The 22,051-nt window shown below is 35.6% G+C and overlaps 1 protein-coding gene across 4 annotated transcripts in view; it reads left to right on the top strand.

Annotated features, from left to right (window-relative positions):
• The window catches only part of CEP295 (centrosomal protein 295), a 48,294-nt gene that overhangs the window by 5,747 nt on the left and 20,496 nt on the right, over positions 1-22,051 (top strand). For all 4 annotated transcript variants that reach the window (XM_082629646.1, XM_082629644.1, XM_082629645.1 and 1 more), the window contains 9 exons: positions 1,067-1,191; positions 1,899-1,992; positions 4,308-4,403; positions 13,215-13,355; positions 15,775-15,958; positions 16,171-16,338; positions 17,846-18,061; positions 20,329-20,421; positions 20,575-20,678. In XM_082629646.1, coding sequence (XP_082485772.1) covers positions 1,067-1,191; positions 1,899-1,992; positions 4,308-4,403; positions 13,215-13,355; positions 15,775-15,958; positions 16,171-16,338; positions 17,846-18,061; positions 20,329-20,421; positions 20,575-20,678 — 1,221 coding nt within the window. The remainder of the gene's footprint in view (positions 1-1,066; positions 1,192-1,898; positions 1,993-4,307; positions 4,404-13,214; positions 13,356-15,774; positions 15,959-16,170; positions 16,339-17,845; positions 18,062-20,328; positions 20,422-20,574; positions 20,679-22,051) is intronic.

Below are 22,051 nucleotides of genomic sequence, written 5' to 3'. Positions count from 1 at the left end.
TCATGTATAGAATTTGCTGTGGGCAGCCCAAACTTTTTTGTAAATTTAATATAATTTAAGAATTCTGCTAGGTTCATTTCCTAGTAAGAGTCATGTCAGTAATAATGTATTTCCAATGATGTTTAAGTTAACATTATTCTCTAACAAATTTATGGTTACCAAAGGGGGAAGGTGGGGGGGATAAATTAGGAAGTTGGGATTAATATATACACAGTAATATATATGAAATGGATAACCAACAGTGACCTAGTGGATGGCACAGGAAACTATACTCAATATTTTGTAATAACCTATAAAGGAAAAGAGTCTGAACAAGAATATATATATGTATATAACTGAATCACTACTGTATACCTGAAACTAACACAACATTGTAAATCAACTATACTTCAATTAAAAAAACCAAACATTCTCTTCCAGTCCTTAACTGTCTGTGTAAATAAAATAGTAACCTTCAGAATTAGAAGTTGTTACTCATTTCAGGCATTTTGGACAGATTCAGTGGAGTGAATTCAGATTTCTGGTTTCATTTTCATTATCATTCATTATTCCTCATACCTCCAAAACGTGTAGTGGAGTGTGTATACACTTGAGTTCATTCACAGACAGTAAAAATTCTTTGATGACTTTCACAAAGGCAAAGTAGAACTTAACTCAGTATTTAAGACTGCTCCCTGACCTTATTTTGTTGTTTATTGTGCTTTATGGTTGGAAAATGCTAGATTGTGGTCCCAGAGGTAGTCACACAAAATAAACAAGCTGGGTTCCAAAGAAGGCACGTCTTTGTTACCAAACTTTTAGGGAATAAGAGAACTCTTTAAAGAATGTGGCTATCAAAATATTCTCAGTCCCTGGTTTTAGTTTGTGTTTTTTAGTAATAGCCATAAGTTCTGACATCAGATTTTTGTAGCTTTATGTATGCCATCATTAATTTTGTGCTTTAGTGCGGTGTTTCATTTGAATACACCTTCATGATTTTTACCCTTACTGGGTACCACCCATATTATCATATATTTGACATTTTAATCCTGTTTAACATGACATTTTAAGTAATATTTGTTTTTAGGAGCCTGATTTAAATGCTCTGGCACACCGGGCAGCAGAAAGGAAAAAAAAAGCAGAAATGAGGCATAAAGAGGCCCTGAAAGTACAGAAAAATCAAAAAGAAATGTTAATGAAACAGAAAACCTGGTAAAGTAATAGTGATTTTTACCATATTCTCCACTGAAACTGAGATGGCTGGACGTAAAGGGTACATTGGATACTTTTTAAAAGTCAGTATATCCATTGTGTTTGTTAAACTTGGTTTAAAATAATGCAGTGGGGGAGTGATTGCTTAGATGAACATACTAACAAATGAGCTTTCTCTTCTAGTGTGACTGTAGTGGCAATTACTAAGTTTTTGGAGAAATGTATTACTAGTTTAGAATGCAAGTCAACCAAAATCTGTCTGCCTCTGATATAAAAAGAAAAATATCAGTGCAATTATGAACATTAAAAGAGGTTGTAGACTCTTTGCAAGTCATTGATGAGATTTTTGCATGTTGTAAAAATGAAAGCGTGTTACTAGTCAGCAGTGGTCATTTTATACAGTGGCCTATCTTTATTGATAATTTCTAGTTTTTTTGCTCTAAATTATTCTCAAGTAAAGAACATTCGGTGTTTGTTGGGTCACTCCCCATTGTGGAGCTTTATATCTTTAGATATACCTCTTTCACTTGGTAAACATCTTTTTACCTGTTCACTGTGTATAGACTCTTTATTAAACAGCATGTTGAGCCTGTGGGATCAGACTGGAGGATTTCTTGAGATTGTAATGGCTTTTATATTCTTAACCCTAAGAGTTGTACTGTAATATTATCTGAGAGATTAATTTATGACATCTTGTGTTTTTTAAGGCATATAAAAGCTCGAAAAGAAGCACTGCTTGCGGAAAAAGAGAGATCTGCCAAAATTACAAGTCTGCCACCTCCTCCTCCAACTCTTTTTGAGGTGAATTACTTTGAGTATTGGAGCTAGGTTATAATAATTCTCCTTTACTATTAGAATTCAGTGTAGGTCAAAATACCATTTGTATTAATTTTTAACTGTACAGGTAACACATATCTGGAATACTTAAAAATAATCCTAGATATCATTTATATCAATAATATAAATAATATAAAAAAAGATATCAATAATCCTAGATATCTCTGATGTTTAAGGACTTTTTAAAAAGCACAATACTAATATAATATTGTTCTCAATATAATCTAATACCCAATCTGTGTTCAGTTTTCCCCAGCTGTCTCAAAATTTTCTTTTGTTGTTTGAAAAACTGTAATGTTTTTTATTTTATTGGGAAAGAAAAGGATTATTTGCCCTAAAGACTTTCCTACATTCAAGATTTGACTATTGTAAATAGTTACCATTTTACAGATAAAGAAATTAGATTCAGATAAATTAATAAATTTACACAAGATTGTGTAAAGTGATCAAAGAGGCCTGTTTCTTTATGGGAGTAAAATGTTTGATTTTGTGATTTGGAGCTTATTTTTTTTAAAAAAAACATTTAACTTATTAAGCAGAAATTAATTTTGAAAGGTCTTGCCTCTCGTTCAGATTATCTTGTTATGGTTATTAAAATGGCTAGTTTGGATGATTATCAAAATTACATAGTTATTTTTATCAAAAAAGTTAAGTAGAAGTAAAAAAAAAATACACATACAGGGATATCTAATTTAGTTGTATAGACAAGTGTATTTTATGTTTGTATGATCAGCCTAAGTACCAGATATTCTTGTCTTAAGCCTCTGGTTTTGTCAGCCTTCCTGCTTTTATGTTGAGCCATCTGCCATGTGACATTTGATCCAACAAGATCCAAATGGAAAAGGCAAATTTCAGCCACTCCCTCAGTACCTTGTTAAAAGGCAGGCAGTATTTTATCCATGTTTTTTGATTACTTTTGTCATAATTCCTAATGTTCCTAACAAGCCAAGGTCAAAAATTTAAAGCAAGCAAAACATTGTCTGTGTAAGTGATTTGGCAAATATGCATTATATGTAAAAGTATGGTTGTACTTTTTCCCCCCAACTTTTTATTATGAAAATTTTCAAAATACAGAGAAGTTAAAAGGAGAGTACAAAGGAACAGCTGTTTGCATTGTGTGGATTTCAAATGGTTGTGTATACATTTGAATGAATAAATATATACGTTTGAATATAGATTGTAGAGATTGCATTTCACCCTGTATACTTCAGCATGCCTCTGCTAGAATAAGGACATTCTCTTATGCAACCACAATATCACACGAAGAAAATTTATCAGGATCCAGTCAAGGTTTACCTGTTGCTTCTGCTTGCTTTGTCTCTTGGTCTCTTTCAATGTGAAACATTATCTCCCCCAACCCTAGCTAACATTTTATTTCAGAATTTTTGAATAGACTAGACTAGTTTCTTATATTCTGTATTTGTCTGATGTGGTTATGTGACTACAAGAGATCTCCATTATAAAGGTATATTTTTCTCTTTTCAATTGCCAAATAATCTGGGAAGTGATACTTTGGCACCAAATAGGTATCTGTCACCCTTCTACATTTATTCATTGGCCTACTTCTGTTAGACAAAAGAAGAGAGAACTTTCTCTTATCAGTGATTATGAACCACCATAATCAGATGATCAAACTTAGAATCAGTAATAGCAGAGCACCTTGCCATTATGTGCCTCCTGATATCATGTAGTAAACTGTACAGCATCACCTATTGAGTATTCTTGTTGAAATATAATTTGGGGCTTCCCTGGTGGCTCAGTGGTTAAGCATCCACCTGCAAATGCAGGAGGCACAGGTTCAAGCCCTGGTCTGGGAAGATCCCACATGCCACGGAGCAACTAAGCCCGTGCGCCACTACTACTGAGCCTGCGCTCTAGAGCCCGCAAGCCACAGCTACTGAGCCCGTGTGCCACAACTACTGAAGCCCACGTGCCTAGAGCCCATGCTCCCAATAAGAGAAGCCACCACAATGAGAAACCTGCGCACTGCAACGAAGACGAGCCCCTGCTTGCCACAATTAGAGAAAGCCCGCACACAGCAGCAAAGACCCAGTGCAGCCAAAAATAAAAATAAATAAAATAAATTTATTTTAAAAAATAAAAGAAATATAATCTGGCTTTTAAACCTAAATTCCAGCTTAATGGAAATATAGTGCATGATCTCATGAAAAAAAAAGAATAACTGATTAAAATACAAAATTAATTTTTTCATTGGATCCTGCTTTAAATGAAAATTAATACTTTTAACCTAACAGTCTATTTTCTGTTTCATTTTTCAGAACATTGAAGTAAAGAAAACTTCTAATGTGAAAACCAGTAGTTCTACTTACCATCATCTTTATACTTTTGTTAGTAGAGAGGTGGACACAAAGCAGGTGATTGACTGTTTTTTCATGACCCTCACTTAATTATTTCTCTGTTCATTGAATTGAGTTACACCTTTGTTCTATGTTTATTGTTCTCAGATATCAAAATTTGAAAAGCTCTGCCCACCATATTAGGGTAATAGTGATAAAAAAAACTTTTAAATATGCTTTGAATTATGATGTCATGTTTATTATGAATGCTGATTTAACATGAAAGAAAAGAGTTGGCTACTTAAACAGTTATATTTTAAAATAGTTTTCTTTTTTACCATAAAACTTTTTTTGACATAAAAATAATACATACTCTGAAAATTTGAAACTATACACATAGGCGCAAAGTAGGAAAAACACCCATGATTCCATCATCAAAAAGTAATGCAGTTAATACATTAATGGATTTGTTATAGTGTTTATATATAAACATATATACATACTTTTCAAAACATGATTTTTAATAGCTACTTAATATTTCATTATAGAATTTATTTAACCATTCTATTGTGTTGGGGGTTTTTTTGCTTCATAAATGCAAACATAATCATCTTGCACATTTTGTCTACAGCTCTGACTGTATGTTTAGAATAGATTCCTAGAGAGGAATTATAGGTTCCAAACTATACAACATTTGATAACAGATATTTAATACAGATCATTAAATTGCCTTTTAAATAACATCAGCAACATATGAAAATGGGCATTTTATCATACCCTTGTCTGTATGAAATGTTGTGGTTTAAAAATTGTCAGTCTTAAGAGTGACAAATGATTATCACTCATTATAATTGCTATTTCTTTGTAACAGTGGGTTTTCACTTTTTTCGTATTAGATATATCTGTCTACTAGGAAAATAAACTTTCATAGTATAGCATTCATGTGGAGGTTAGAATTCAACAAATTCCATAAGAGCAAGTCAGTATTCAGTCAAGACGTGAGATAAGTATTATCATAGAATTAACTTTTTTTTTTTTAATTCTTGAATTTTATTTATGTTTTTATACAGCAGGTTCTTATTAGTTATCAATTTTATACGTATTAGTGTATATATGTCAATCCCAATCTCCCAGTTCATCCCACCACCCCCACCCGCCCGCCACTTTCCCCCTTTGGTGTCCATACGTTTGTTCTCTACATCTGTGTCTCAATTTCTGCCCTGCAAACTGGTTCATCTGTACCATTTTTCTAAGTTCCACATATATGCGTTAATGTACAGTATTTGTCTTTCTCTTTCTGACTTACTTCACTCTGTATGACAGTCTCTGGATCCATCCACGTCTCTACAGATGACCCAGTTTCGTTCCTTTTTATGGCTGAGCAATATTCCAAATATTCCATTGCATATATGTACCACATCTTCTTTATCCATTCATCTGTTGATAGGCATTTGCTTCCATGACCTGGCTGTTGTAAATAGTGCTGCAATAAACATTGGGGTGCATGTGTCTTTTTGAATTATGGTTTTCTCAGGGTATATGCCCAGTAGTGGGATTGCTGGGTCATACGGTAATTCTATTTTTAGTTTTTTAAGGAAACTCCATACTGTTCTCCATAATGGCTGTATCAATTTACATTCCCACCAACAGTGCAAGAGGGTCCCCTTTTCTCCACACCCTCTCCAACATATGTTGTTTGTAGATTTTCTGATGATGGCCATTCTGACTGGTGTGAGGTGATACCTCATTGTAGTTTTGATTTGCATTTCTCTAATAATTAGTGATGTTGAGCAGCTTTTCATGTGCTTCTTGGCCATCTGTATTGTCTTTGGAAAATGTCTATTTAGGTCTTCTGCACATTTTTGGATTGGGTTGTTTGTTTTTTTAATATTGGGCTGCATGAGCTGTTTATATATTTTGGAGATTAATGCTTTGTCTGTTGATTCGTTTGCAAATATTATCTCTCATTCTGAGGGTTCTTTTTTCATCTTGTTTGTAGTTTCCTTTGCTGTGAAAAAGCTTTTAAGTTTCATTAGAACCCATTTCTTTTTGTTTTTATTTCCATTATTCTAGGAGGAGTATCAGAAAAGAACTTGCTGTGATTTATGTCAAAGAGTGTTCTTCCTATGTTTTCCTCTAAGAGTTTTATAGTGTCCAGTCTTTCATTTAGGTCTCTCATCCATTTTGAGTTTATTTTTGTGTATGGTGTTAGGGAGTGTTCTAATTTCATTCTTTTACATGTAGCTGTCCAGTTTTCCCAGCACAACTTACTGAAGAGACTGTCTTTTCTCCATCATATATCCTTGCCTCCTTTGTCATAGATTAGTTGACCATAGTTGCGTGAGTAGTTATCTCTGGGTTCTGTGTCCTGTTCCATTGATCTATATTTCTGTTTTTGTGCTAGTACCATATTGTCTTGATTACGGTAGCTTTATAGTATAGTCTGAAGTCAGGGAGTCTGATTTCTCCAGCTTTTTTTTTTTTCCCCTCAAGACCGCTTTGGCTATTCAGGGCCTTTTGTGTCTCCATACAAATTTTAAGGTTTTTTGTTCTAGTCCTGTAAAAAATGCCATTGGTCATTTGATAGGGATTGCATTGAATCTGTAGATTGCTTTGGGTAGTATAGTCATTTTCACAATATTGATTCTTCCGATCCGGGAACATGGTATGTCTCTCCATCTGTTTGTATCATCTTTAATTTCTTTCATCAGTGTCTTACAGTTTTCTGCATACAGGTCTTTTGTCTCCCTAGGTAGGTTTATTCCTAAGTATTTTATTCTTTTTGTTGCAGTGGTAAATGAGAGTGTTTCCTTAATTTCTCTTTCAGATTTTTCATCATTAGTATATAGGAATGCAAGAGATTTCTGTGCATTAATTTTGTATCCTGCAACTTTACAAAATTCATTGATTAGCTCTAGTAGTTTTCTGGTGGCATCTGTAGGATTCTCTAGGTATAGTGTCCTGTCATCTGCAAATAGTGACAGTTTTACTTCTTTTCCAATTTGTATTCCTTTTATTTCTTTTTCTTCTCTGATTGACGTGGCTAGGACTTCCAAAACTATGTTGAATAATAGTGGTGAGAGTGGACATCCTTGTCTTGTTCCTGATCTTAGAAAAAATGCTTTCAGTTTTTCACCATTGAGATTGATGTTTGCTGTGGGTTTGTCATATATGGCCTTTATTATGTTGAGGTAGGTTCCCTCTATGCCCACTTTCTAGAGAGTTTTTATCATAAATGGGTGTTGAATTTTGTCAAATGCTTTTTCTGCATCTGTTGAGATGATCATATGATTTTCATCCTTCAATTTGTTAATATGGTGTATCACATTGATTGATTTGCGTATATTGAAGAATCCTTTCATCCCTGGGATAAATCCCACTCATCATGGTGTATGATCCTTTTAATGTGTTGTTGGATTCTGTTTGCTAGTGTTTTGTTGAGGATTTTTGCATGTGTATTCAGTGATATTGGTCTGTAATTTTCATTTTTTGTAGTCTCTTTGTCTGGTTTTGGTATCAGGGTGATGGTAGCCTCATAGAATGAGTTTGGGAGTGTTCCTTCCTCTGCAAGTTTTTGGAAGAGTTTGAGAAGGATGGGTGTTAGCTCTTCTCTAAATGTTTGATAGAATTCACCTGTGAAGCCATCTGGTCCTGGACTTTTGTTTGTTGGAAGATTTTTATTCACAGTTTCAATTTCATTACTTGTGATTGGTCTGTTCATATTTCTTATTTCTTCCTGGTTCAGTGTTGGAAGGTTATAACTTTCTAAGAATTTGTCCATTTCTTCCAGGTTGTTCATTTTATTGGCATAGAGTTGCTTGTAGTAGTCTCTTAGGATGCTTTGTATTTCTGCGGTGTCTGTTGTAACTTCTCCTTTTTCATTTCTAATTTTATTGATTTGAGTCTTCTCCCTCTTTTTCTTAATGAGTCTGGCTAATGGTTTATCAATTTTGTTTATCTTCTCAAAGAACCAGATTTTACTTTTATTGACCTTTGCTATTGTTTTCTTTGTTTCTTTTTCATTTATTTCTGCTCTGATCTTTATGATTTCATTCCTTCTACTAACTTTGGGTTTTGTTTGTTCTTCATTCTCTAGTTCCTTTAGTTGTAAGATGAGATTGTTTATTTGAGATGTTTGTTGTTTCTTTAGGTAGGATTGTATTGCTATAAACTTCCCTCTTAGAACTGCTTTTGCTGCATCCCATAGGTTTTGGATTGTCATGTTTTCATTGTCATTTGTCTCTAGGTATTTTTTTCTATCCTGTTTGATTTCTTCAGTGATCTCTTGCTTATTTAGTACCGTATTGTTTAGCCTCCATGTGTTTGTGTTTTTGAAGTTACTTTCCCTGTAATTGATTTCTAATCTCATAACATTGTAGTCAGAAAAGATGCTTGATATGATTTCAGTTTTCTTAAATATACTGAGTCTTGATTTGTGACCCAAGGTGTGATCTATCTTGGAATATGTTCCATGCACACTTGAGAAGAAAGTGTAATCTGCTGTTTTTGGATGGAATGTCCTATAAATATCAATTAAATCTATCTGGTCTATTGTGTCATTTAACGCTTGTGTTTCCTTATTAATTACCTGTTTGGATTATCTGTCCATTGGTGTGAGGTGTTCAAGTCCCCCACTATTATAGTGTTACTATTGATTTCCTCTTTTATAGTTGTTAGCATTTGCCTTATGTATTGAGGTGCTTCTTTGTTGGGTGCATATATATTTATAATTGCTATGTCTTCTTCTTGGATTGATCCCTTGATCATTATGTAGTGTCCTTCCTTGTCTCTTGTAACATTCTCTATTTTAATGTCTATTTTATCTGATATGAGTATTGCTACTCCAGCTTTCTTTTGATTTCCATTTGCATGGAATATCTTTTTCCATCTCCTCACTTTCAGTCTGTATGTGTCCCTAGGTTTGAAGTGGGTCTCTTGTAGACAGTATATATATGGGTCTTGTTTTTTTTTTTTTTTGCTGTACGCGGGCCTCTCACTGCTGTGGCCTCTCCCGTTGCGGAGCACAGGCTCCGGACACACAGGCTCCGCGGCCATGGCTCGCGGGCCCAGCCGCTCCGCGGCATGTGGGATCCTCCGGGATCAGGGCACGAACCCGTGTCCCCTGCATCGGCAGGCGGACTCTCAACCACTGCGCCACCAGGGAAGCCCCTATGGGTCTTGTTTTTGTATCCATTCAGCAAGCCTGTTTCTTTTGGTTGGAGCATTTAATCCATTCACGTTTAAGGTAATTATCGATATGTATGTTCCTCTTACCATTTTTTTAATTCTTTTGGGTTTTTTTTTTATAGGTCCTTTTCTTTTGTGTTTCCCACTTAGAGAAGTTCCTTTAGCATTTGTTGTAGAGCTGGTTTGGTGGTGCTGAATTCTCTTAGCTTTTGCTTGTTGGTAAAGCTTTTGATTTCTCCATCAAATCTGAATGAGATCCTTGCTGGGTAGAGCAATCTTGGTTGTAGATTCTTCCTTTTCATCATTTTAAATACGTCATGCCACTCCCTTCTGGTTTGTAGAGTTTCTGCTGAGAAATCAGCTGTTGGGAGTTCCCTTATGGGAGTTCCCTTGTATGTTGTTTGTCATTTTTCACTTGTTGCTTTCAATAATTTTTCTTTGTCTTTAATTTTTGCCGGTTTGATTAATATGTTTCTTGGTGTGTTTCTCCTTAGGTTTATCCTGTATGGGACTCTCTGCACTTCCTGGATTTGGGTGGCTATTTCCTTTCCCATGTTAGGGACGTTTTTGAAAAAAATCTCTTCAAATATTTTCTCGGGTCCTGTCTCTCTCTCTTCTCTTTCTGGGACCCCTGTAATGTGAATGTTGTTGCGTTTAATGTTGTCCCAGAGATCTCTTAGGCTGTCTCCATTTCTTTTCATTCTTTTTTCTTTATTCTGTTCCACAGCAGTGAATTCCACCATTCTGTCTTCCAGGTCACTTATCCATTCTTCTGCCTCAGTTATTCTACTATTTATTCCTTCTGGTGTATTCTTCATTTCATTATTGTATTGTTCATCTCTGTTTGTTTGTTCTTTAATTCTTCTAGGTCTTTGTTAAACATTTCTTGCATCTTCTTGATCTTTGCCTCCATTCTTTTTCTGAGGTCCTGTATCATCTTCGCTATCATTATACTGAGTTCTTTTTCTGGAAGGTTGCATATCTCCACTTCATTTAGTTGTTTTTCTGGGGTTTTATCTTGTTCTTTCATGTGGTACATAGCCCTCTGCCTTTTCATCTTGTCTGTCTTTCTGGGCATGTCATCATAGAATTAACTTCTAGGAAATAAGAGTAAATCTTGAAACTTGTTTAAAATTGTAAAATATTATTACAAGGTCAGTATTTTATAATACAGAAATAATAACTTCCATCTATTGCTAACTTGCTTTTGTCCTATATGTTTGTCCACTTCACTAAAACATTGTTTTTACATGTTTTTACAGTATTAAATAGATGTTTAATACTAAGATTGATGAAGAAAGACATTTTTCTTCTAGCTGTAATATAGGGTGCCGCTGATGGTATCACAGTAGGTTATTAAACTTTCCTGTTTGACAGTAACTAAAAGACCTACCTTCTTTTCAATTTCTGGACTTGAAGATTATATCAGTAGTTATAAGGCAGTTTTATAAAAACAGTCCCACAACTAAAGCATTCTGGTATTTTCTTTTATTTGCTTCCTCACACTATCGCTTAGGAAAAATCTGTCCTTAAACCTTGGGTTTAAAATGGGACAGTGGAGCAATGTGCTTGGTTTTCCATATAACAAATCTCTGCATTTTCATCTGCATCTAAGCTTATTTCACATGCACAATAATTTAGAATCTTTCTTGGAGTAGAATAATAGGATCTTTACAGCAGGTATTATATAAAAAATACTTGCACTCTTGGCATACATTTTAGTTATTCCTTCAGCTGCTTTCTCCAAATAAGCTACTTTCTTTTTGTTCAGTCAGCCTTTTAGCATGTAAGAGTTGCTATCATATTTTGTTTGAATATCTTGATAAAGTTGTTCTAAAATTTCTTGTGTGTTGTAAAATTTGTCTTTGAAGAAGAATATGAATTTGATCTGCTGTATTCCTACTTAGAGCCAGTTCTCTAAATTTTTGTTTTATGCTACATTTACATTCTCTACACACAGTTAAACAAAACTTCGTATGCTTGAAAGTTCTGAATTACTCGTGCCCCTCATCCTGTTTGTTCCTTTGTCAGCAACAGTTAACACAGCACTTGTTGAAATGGATTTTTCATCCTAGAAACATTTTTCCAGTCCGATCCATTATATTGTTTGTTGTGAGGCCCAGAAATGTCAGCAGACAAGCAGAAACACTTAAATTCAGTTTACCATCATACTTAAGACAAGTCCGATGTAGAAGATGCAGAAGTAGCATATTTAGTAATCACTTGTTTTGTGCACTGCAGATTACAGTTCACGGAAAAGATTTTCAGAAACATGTTTTCTAGAAAGAATTTTTTGCTTAGGATTCACGGTTTTTTGCAAATTTCACATATCTTTTGAGTTCAACTGCTAAAAATGGAATCTAACTATTATTTCAACCAGATTTTTGTTTAAAGTTTTAATTGTATTGACACAAATTTTTAAGGGATCGTCTTTCTAAAACATTCTTGTAAAATCTTGTTTTGACATTGGGCAGTCAGATTAAAACTTGTTTGGGGTGCCTAATTTTTCTCTAACCCTTTATTTACTTGATATTCTTTATGTACCTCATTATATCTGACTGAACATGTTTATTACACACATTGTATGTTTTGAAGTTTTTCCTTCCCTTCAAATTTTGGTTTACCAAAATTGCCATTCTGCTTTTAATTCACCCCCACATGATGTGAAGAATTCCCAAATACCTTTTTTCTTGAAAACCTCACGGCCTAAATGAAATGAAATGTTACTCCTAAAGATTATTTTATTTAATGTTATGCGTTAATGCAATCTGACCTGTGTTTATTTAGATTTGCGTAAATATTTATTAGCTCCAAAGGGATTTAATATTTTTCATACACTTGTTTGGCCAGTGCACTCTTTTTTTTTTGGCTGCACCAAGCAGCATGTGGGGATCTTAGTTACCCACTCACACCCCCTGCAGTGGAAATGTGGAGTCTTAACCACTGGACCACCAGGGAAGTTCCTACTCTTTCTGAATACGTTAACTGTCTCTTTACTTATTTATCTCACTGTTTGAGAGTTATAAATAATTTTAGATATGTAGTTAACAGCTTTCATGGTCATTATTGTTTCACTTGACTAATTGTCAACATATAGAATATATAAGATTTTTTACAAAGTGAATGTTTATGTGTAATACATGTTGTGTGTCCTCCCACATTTGATATTATTGTTACGTCAATGAGATGATGGCTCACTGTGCAACCACATAATCATTGATTATGCACAAGTTCTAGGAAGGCAGAAATTATATTAAAGTAGGTGTTTTGGTGATTTTGCTTTCCTGAGGCTGAAGCCAAGCTGTACATTTTGGCTAAAAACCAAAGACAAATCTTAGTGCTTCCCCAAATGGCTTACATGACCTTCAGTGTTTGTGGTTTCTTAACTACTAGCTTTGCAGGTGTTTACCTTTCAACACTGTTGTTTTAATAGAATTTCTTTAAAAAATGATGGAAGAATGTATTTGGATGAGTATAGTTTACTCTGCTTTAAAATGAACAACTTGTAAAACTTTACACTAACAGTTTGACTTTTTTCATACGTACATACTGTTGATAATTGTGGGCATTTAAAACTATAACTTGTTATCATTTAATTCGATATAAGTAGAAAAACATGATTTTAAGGTTGTTTTGTTTTTTAGTTATCACTTTGTTTCACACTTTATTTAATTATCTAAAATGTTACTGATTGACTGCTAGCCAGATCCTCATTTGGCTGCTAAAGAAGAGGCTAAAAGATTGGAAGAACTACAGAAACAAGCAGCAGAAGAGAGAATGGAGCAGTGTGAGAAGGCACATGCACGGGGTTTCCAAGCAATGAAGAAGATCCATTTGGCTCAAGTAAGAATTAAATTCTGGCTGTGACCACTACTGATGGCCTTAGCGATGGCACTGTAAAACTTAACTGGTCGTGAACAGGCTCAGAGGACAGAGTTGTGAAGAATGGGAACATATTCTCTCTGATTCATGTCATTTCAAGCTTCCCAACTTGCTTTAACCTCCTGTTTCAAATTCAGGTTGGGTGAAGCTGTTCTCATTTCTCTTCTAAAATTTTTACTGATGAATGTATTAAAAGTTTAATATTTTAATCAGTCTAAAAATAGCCCAAGAAGAAGTTAATCACTTTTCTAATTTAATTATTTGAATTGCATTTGTGCTCTGCAAATTTTAATATTCGATTCATTAAATATTTATTGAGCAAAGCACTTGTTGGCTTTGCAGATTATTGATTCAAAGGTAGAGTCATGATCCTTGCTGTCAAGGAGCTTTGACTTTGTTACAGAGCTATAAAATATGTATCGTGCAAACTGGCTTTGTAGTCAACAGCTTTACATCTGTCTTGCTTATTGTTGAGTATTTATTCTTGAAACAGCATGAAAATGATTCATCTTTTTAGAAGTCTGAATTTGACTAATGCATTTAGATGTTTTAAACATTCATCTGAAGAATGAGTTTTTAAGTACTTCTATGGGAATTAAATGCCTTAAAATTCTTTTGTATGGTTTGAACTGAATTATGACCTTCTCCCTTAAATTTTTAGTTCTTATAAACTAAACGTAAGTTGTGATTATCATAACTTAACCCTGGTTTATAAAAACTAAAAGATGAAAATTATAGGTAATAATTCAGACATTCAGTTACTTACTGAATGTAAAATAACTGAATGTCTGAATTATTACCCATAATTTTCATCTAAGATTTAAACCTATAGGAAAAAAAAAAACATGAAAAAAGCAGTTGGTAAACAGAGCACATTCTTCCATAAATCAGAAGTGTTTAGTGTTTAAGAAAGTGGACTCTGTGGTCAGCCTTCCTGGATTTTCCTCCCTTCGTCACTGCTTAGCTGTTTGATCACAGGCAGGTTACCTAACCTCTCCGAGTTCTGTTTCATCATCTGTTTTATGAGGGTTAAATGAGTTTAGTAAAACCCTTAGAATTGTGCCTAGAATTTCATAAGCTCACATTGTCAGTGGTCATAGTAGTTGTTATAAATAATTCAAGTAGAATACTATGCCACACTTTCAGTGAGCCAGAAATAGTATGCTTATTCAAATAACTTTGAAGTTAATTTAATGATAATTTAATGATGGTTTGACTCTTAATATAAAAAATGAATTTGTTCATAATTTGATTCTTTTCAAGGTCAGGCAAAACAACCTCATCTCCAAATGACAAAATATTTACAAATAAGTAGTGTGTAATCACTTAACAAAAACTTTGTTATACAGGCTCTCTACCTTTTTCTAGACTGTATCTCTTACACAAGAATGGTATGCAATACATACAGAGGATTTCCTTTCCCCTGTTTGAACCTTTTTGCTGCAGACCCTATTGTGCCCTGGGATCTTACTTCCTGCTATAGTGTGTTGTATTTGGCCTCTACGTGCCTCTCCAACTTTACCTTTTTTCCTTAACCATCCCTGCCCTCCATACCCTATCTATAATGAACATTGTACTCTCCCTGACTGCCCATGCCTTCATCTGCATAATTCCGTGCTGGAGTTGTTATCTCTTACTTGTACTCCTCCTCCTTCACCCACTTGTATCTGGCTAAATCCTCATCCCGGGGGTGAGGGGTCTTCCCTTATCCCCCCCTCCTTATCCTCCACCACCAAAATTAAGTTAGATGACTTCACTAAAACATTGTGCTTAAACTTTCATATTTGCCAGACTCTTTAAACTTAAAAGAGATACGTACAAATCCCCTTTAATCTTAATAAGAGTGTGGAGTAACAAGAAATATCTGTTAAGCCACAGTTACCCTGGCTGGGTCTTGGTGCTCACCTGAGACTGGCTGCTGCTGCTGGCTGTGTGGAGAGCTGGAACAAAGTACACTGCAGGAGCGGTGGCAGCTTAGTTAGAATGTAGCTTCGTGACTGTCCTGAGGAAGAAGACCTGTGCCTGGCAGACACTTTGAAGCCCTGAGGCCTAACCAGAGCCGTCTTCTCATAGTACTTACTAACATCATACGGTTGACCCTGGCCCTGTATGGGTCCACTTATACCCACATATTTTTCCATAGTAAATACTGTGGTATTGCATGGTCCATGGTTGGTTGAATCTGTGGATGTGGAGGAACCGCGGGTATGGAGGGCCGACTCTTAATTAGTGTCTTTGTGTTTGAACAAATGGTAGAAGAGGGGAGGGTACTAAAGTCCCTGTCTTCATGATTTCTCCACTTTTCCCTCACTATTCACGTTACTATCCACTGTCCAAAGTGTGTTACTCAGTTGTTAATTAATTCTCTTTATTCTTGAAGAATCAGGAGAAACTAATGAAAGAACTCAAACAGCTACAACGAGAGGACCTGGCACGCAGGAGACAGATGGTAGCGCGGATGCCACCACAACTAGTTGAACTTCCATACAAACGCAGTGAAATGAAAGATGATTGGCAGAGAGAGCTAGAATTTGCCTTTGAAGACATGTACAATGCAGACAGGAGTAAGATATTTTCAGTAAACTTTCAACAATGCTTTGAAACGTTTTGGTGGGAAAATACATTTGTCTTGAAGCAGTTTTTATTTTGAAATGAGTTCTCAGTTTGAAAGAGGCTCTCATATTTTAGACTTTAAACTATGATAGTCTTTAAAATTTTATGCTCAAGTTCTTAGTCATTTTGGAATGGAAACATGTCTCTGTATTTCTTTATTGAGAGATGAAAGGAAACCTGATTTTGCACCTTGAACCAGAGCCTCTGCCCACTGTGACTGATCAGATCCAAGATGAAGAACTGGACCTTTCAATGGAACAAGAAATTTCAGGGGAGACTGAAAACATTCCAGTGACAGAAGCTGAAACAATATGTTCTAGTGAAGCAGACGGTAAAAACTTCTGAGCTGAATATTGCAGTATTTCATAGGACAAAAATGCTAATCATTTGCCAGCAGTTAGGAAAGTCTGGTCTCTTTTAAGTGCCAACAGTGACTAATACTCATGGGAGTGATGGGAGGAGGAAACTTCAGATTTCCATCACTAAAGATCCTTTTCATATACATAGGAGGAATGTTATTTTATTTATATGTACATATAGTCTAAAGATTTCTAGGTTATTTAAGTTAGATGATCAATTTTGAATTCATTTGAAAGGTCAGCATTTTTTTTTTTTAAGACTTTGATCAAATCACCGGAAATCCTACCATATTAATTACTGCTAGGCACTTCATGTATAATGATGATCAGCACAAACTTTGGTCTCTCTTCTAAACTTCATCTCTAGCTCCACCATTCTGAACTTTTTCACTTGGCTGTTGCACAGGTATTTAGAACTTGGTGTCTGACAATAAATTTATCATCTTCTCTTGCCTACTGAAACCTTATCTTCCTGCCTTCCTCATGTTAGTGATGATACCACAGTCTGCAGTAATCCAAGCCAGAGACATGAGAGGTACCTCTAAAAAGATAAAGGTGTCTCTTACACCACATCTTCTTAGAGACCAAGTCCTCTTCCTTTTGACTTCTTTTCTCCCCATACCTATGAGTATCGCCTTTGTTCAAAACCACTCTGGCTTTCTTTTCATCTTCACCGTATACTGTGGATAGGTAGTCCTTGGGGTTCCAATTTTATGTGGGTCTCCTCTTAGACTCCTTGGGTGAGGGCTCTAAGCTTTATCCCTGTCTCCTGTGCCCACACTGCTGTCCAAACAAAGTGTAAGCTTCCTGTGGTTTGGCATAAACTTCAGAAGATGGGTTTAGGGCTCAATTGCCGTGAATTCCCCTTGAAACTTCATTTCTGGCCTCTGCAGAACCTTTTATTTTCTTGTGAACCTTATAGCACATATTTTGAATGCTAGTCTTACACACAGATTAAGAGATGCGCATTCTGTCCTCATTTAGCAAGTGGAATAAACATCTTCCTGATACATTTTTACGCTTGAAATTTATGTTGCTGCCTATTGTTGAAAAATACAGTTGACCCATGGAACAGCAAGGGGTTAGGGGCGCCAGCCCTCCACGCAGTCGAAAAATCTGCATATAACTTAGAGTCGGCCCTCTGTATTCAGTGTTCCACATCTGCAGATTAAACCAACCCTGGATCATGCAGTCCTGTAGTATGTCTTTATTGAAAAAAAATCCTCAAATAAGTGGACCTGTGCAGTTCAAGTGCATGTTGTTCAAGGGTGAACTGTAGTTGAATTTTGGTGTCCTTATTTAAGTTGAAAAAATTATTCCTGGTTATAAAATTGTGTTAAATTATAAATATTGAGGAAAATAAAGTTGTGCTTTTGTTTTAACCAGTGGTGGTTATAGTAACTAAGTATAAAGATAGAATAATTTACCTGCTTTGTAACAGGTGCTGAATAAATTTTTTTTTCTTTTCTTTTCTTTTAGTTCCCTTGGCAATGAAGACCCACCAGATTCCTTCAAAAATTCTTTTTAAAAAATTATTAAATAAGATCCGAAACCAAAAGTCTCTCTGGACAATTAAATCCATGTCTGAGGATGAAAGTGAAATGATTACAACTGAAACTGAAAGTAAAGCCCTGACAGTTGAATCAGGAGCAACTGTGAGTGAAGACAGAACATTATCCTCTGGGCAGAAACAAGGTAGTTCTCTCCAGTCATCTCATTTTGTAGCACATAAACCCTTTCTAAGTTGTTCAAAAATATGCTCATTTCTGAAAAGTCAAAGAATAGAGGTCAAAAGGAAGAAAATATTTTAAAGCCCATAGTGCTGCCACTTAAAGGCAATAAATGTTAGAAACCTTAGTGAATCTTCCAGAGCACTTTAAGTGTAGTAGAATTACATATATATATATAATCTTACATATTTCAGTAAGTGGCAAAAAATTCTCTCACTTAAGCCAAAAAGCTTATTATTCTGGTTCTGCTCTTCTATATCCTACATCCAAACCATCATCAAATCCTGTCGGTCCTACCCTCAAAATATATCCATAGTCCAACTGTTTCTCACCACCTACTATCCTAGTTTAAGTGATGTTCATTCTCTAGTGTAGATTCTTGCCTGTATTAACTGGTGGCCTCCTAACTGGTCTTCTATCCACAGCTTTTGCACCTTCCTGCAATAATCTGTTTCCAGAGACATCCTGTTAAAACACATCAGCTTATCATTCCTCTGGGAGAAATTCTCCAACAACTACCCATACCCCTCAGGAAAACCATTTTGCTTACAGTGGCATCAAAGCTTTACATGATCTGTGCACACACCCCTCCCCACTACTTCTCTCTCTGACTTAATATTCTCCCTAACCGCTGCACCGTAGGCACTGGCTTCCTGGCTATTTTTCCAACACAGCAAATACGAGTCATAGGGTCTTTGCAAGTGCTGGTCTTGGTTGGGGGAGGGAGGAATGCTCTTGGATATTTTTATGGTTCACTGTCTCACTTCCTTCAGATATTTGCTCAGATACTGCTTTCTCAGTAACGCCTTCTCAAACCACTCTATGTAAAACAACAAACTTCTATGCCTTCCCCCACCCCCATAATCTTCACTCCCTATCACCTCTACTCCATAGCTCTTAACATCTGATGGACCATAAATTTACTTTCTTGCTTATTTGCTTCTTGTCTTGACACCTACCCCTTTTCACCTTCCTCACCCTCCAGTCCTGGAATATAGGGCTTGATTTTGTTCATTGCTGTATCCCCAGAGCCTAGACTAGTGCCTTATACATAAAAGGTGCTCAGTTAATATTTGTTGAATTAATTGACTAGCCTAAAGCAAAGAGAGGTAAGTTTGGAAGTCAGAAATACATATGATATTCAAGCACATGGGCATGGAAGAATTCTTTAGGGGAAAGAATTCAGTGAGAAAAGGGCTTATAAGACCATCTAAAGGGACTGCATCATTTAGAAGATGGCTAGAGAAGCGGCAAGCAGCAAAGGCAGTAAAAAGGAGTGAGAAGAAGGAGAGAGAGTATGGTGTTGGCATTTAATACAAAGGGACACTTTCATCTTTAATCCATAACCAGGTTATTTTGGAAAAGGCCCTGTGTGAGTAGGCTTTTCTGGCCTCATCTGGCTTCATTCCTCCCCTTGATTGAGCCAAGTTTTTCACTCCTCACAGGGTCTTAATACCTGCTGATCTGTCTGGAAAGGTCTCCTGTACATCCCCACACTCTTTACCTGCTTGATTCCTCCTTACCCTTCAAATGTCCACTTAAATGCCATTTCCTAAGAGAAATCTCATCTGAGTTCCTAGTCTAATTCAGATTCCTCTGAAATACTCTATTGTATAAGCCCCCTTTTTTCTTATATAGTACTTAGCACCATTTCTAATTTTATAATTTTTTTCTAGGATAATTAGATAATGTTCTGTCCCCCACCTACCTCCTTTGAGGCCTTTTCTTGTTGACCATGGTAAATGTGCATACAGCACATAAGTAGGTGCTGAATGAATGAGGTGACTGAATGCTCCGTTCAGTTTCTGGCTACCCTGATGTAATCAAAGTATACTGCTTTAACTTCCTTCTCTGCTCTGGATTCATAAATAATAAAAATCCTAATACCTAAGCATGTCAAAGATACATTTAAATTTCTTCTCTTTTTACACGTTGGTGCCTTGCTTACTCTGCTCTTTTTATGCTTTCCCATTGTGTTTGAAACTCTGTCAGCCTACCTTTTAAGTCAGTTCTCCTTCGTTTTTTCTTTTTTGTTTATAATTTTAGTCTTAGGTCTTTTTGTATTAGGCTAGAATTTATTGCATAAAATATGTGGTCTCTAGAAGGTGGCTGGATCTTAACTAAATAAGACATTTGGGTGGACCGGTGTTAATCTGAATGTAGATTTTTGTTACATTTGTCAGATTTAAGTTTGACGGTGATAATATGTTCATAATGATGTATCTATTACAGTTGTTGAAAGTGACACGCTAACAGTTGACTCTGGACCACTTACTAGTGAAGATAAACCACTTTCATTCAACGCAGACTTTGAAAAGGAACAAGGTATTTATTTTTATCATATTCTCAAATTAAACTTGCTTGATTCTTCACATCTTTTTCCTAATAAAATTACATGTAATAAATGAACAAAAGACATTACAGTGGTATCAAATTCTAAATTATTGAAACTAATTATTGCTTTGGGGATTCTCTTAGAAATGGAAGAGACTCAGCCTATCACAGCTGTAGCTCAGAGTTCAGTTCTACTTCATCCTCAGGAAGAAGCAGCTAGAATTAGAATGGCAGCAAGGCAGAAACAGGTAATTTGAAGTTTTTATTTTATTTTATTTTTATTTTTTTATTTAATTTGGGTGCACTGGGTCTTCGTTGCGGTGCACGGACTTCTCTAGTTGTGGCAAGCAGGTCCTAGAGTGCGCAGGCTCAGTAGTTGCAGTGCTCAGGCTTAGTTGAGGTAAGTGGGATCTTAGTTCCCTAACCAGGGATCGAACACAGGCCCCCTGCATTGGGAGTACAGAGTCTTAACCACTGGACCACCAGGGAAGTCCCTGAAATTTTTATTTTTAAAGGTTTCTTTCTTCCCCTATGTACTGTAGTTTTATTTGACCAGTGAAATTTGTCTTAACATCTGGCTACTTTTGCTACCATTTCTTCGGCCTTGTCTTACACATTCATTTGATAGAAGGTACTTCATCTTTACTTGTACTACTCATTTGACCCTTAATGCATTCTGCTTTGTATTTTATACTCTGGTGTGTATCTTATCTTCCCTTTTTTTTTTTTTTTTTTTTTTGCCTCACCATGGGCATGTGGAACTTCCCCGACCGTGGATCGACCCATGCCCCCTGTAGTGGAAGCATGGAGTCTTAGCCACTGGACCACCAGGGAAGTCCAAGACTGTCTTTTTTAAAAAGTCAATTTATCCTACATAGTTTCTTGTACAATGCTTTATACACAGTAAGTACTCAATAAATATTTGTTGAATAAATGAGTCCCTGTCATAATATTAAACATTGATCTGGGCTTTGTAATCCCAAAAGTTTTTTTGAAAAACTGTATTTCAAAGAAAAATTTAAAATTCAACTTCCATAACTGTAATATTTGTCCCTTCTACTTTAATGAAAGATTTTCTTAACACAGATTACCTCGAAAGAGGCTAATTGTTACTAAGCCAGTCAGTTTATAGTCATAGTTTTTTAAAAAATGCAGCTGAGGGATGACAATTCTATGAGCCAATATTTTGTCTCAGATAAATGCCTTCTAATCAATATTCTAAAGCAGTATTGTCCAATAGATTTTCTACAGTAATGGAAATGTTCCATATCTGTGTTCAGTATGGTAGCTGCTACCTACATGGGCTGTTGAATACTTGAAGTATAAGTAGTGCAACTGAGAAACTGAATTTTAAATTTTATTTGTTTTGGGTTGATGTAAATTTTAATAGTCACATGTAGTTAGTGACTACTGTATTGATAGTGCAGTTCTAGAGTTACTCCAAAACTGTAAATGCTTTAAATTCCGTGGCTCCTATGAGTGAACGAAAGGAAGGTGAAGACAGGAACTAAGCTATAGCCACTATTGCCTGATTAAGAATAGGTAATATCATATTGAGACATTTTTAATTTTGAAAACAAGATCATTCTTCATCATCTCTAGTAGATGTATTCCTCTTAAT

Source organism: Mesoplodon mirus, assembly GCF_964341445.2.
Source record: "Mesoplodon mirus genome assembly, chromosome: 7".
Classification (NCBI taxonomy): Eukaryota; Metazoa; Chordata; class Mammalia; order Artiodactyla; family Ziphiidae; genus Mesoplodon; species Mesoplodon mirus.
Note: the sequence above shows the minus strand (reverse complement) of the source record. Positions and strands in the feature narration are given on the sequence as shown.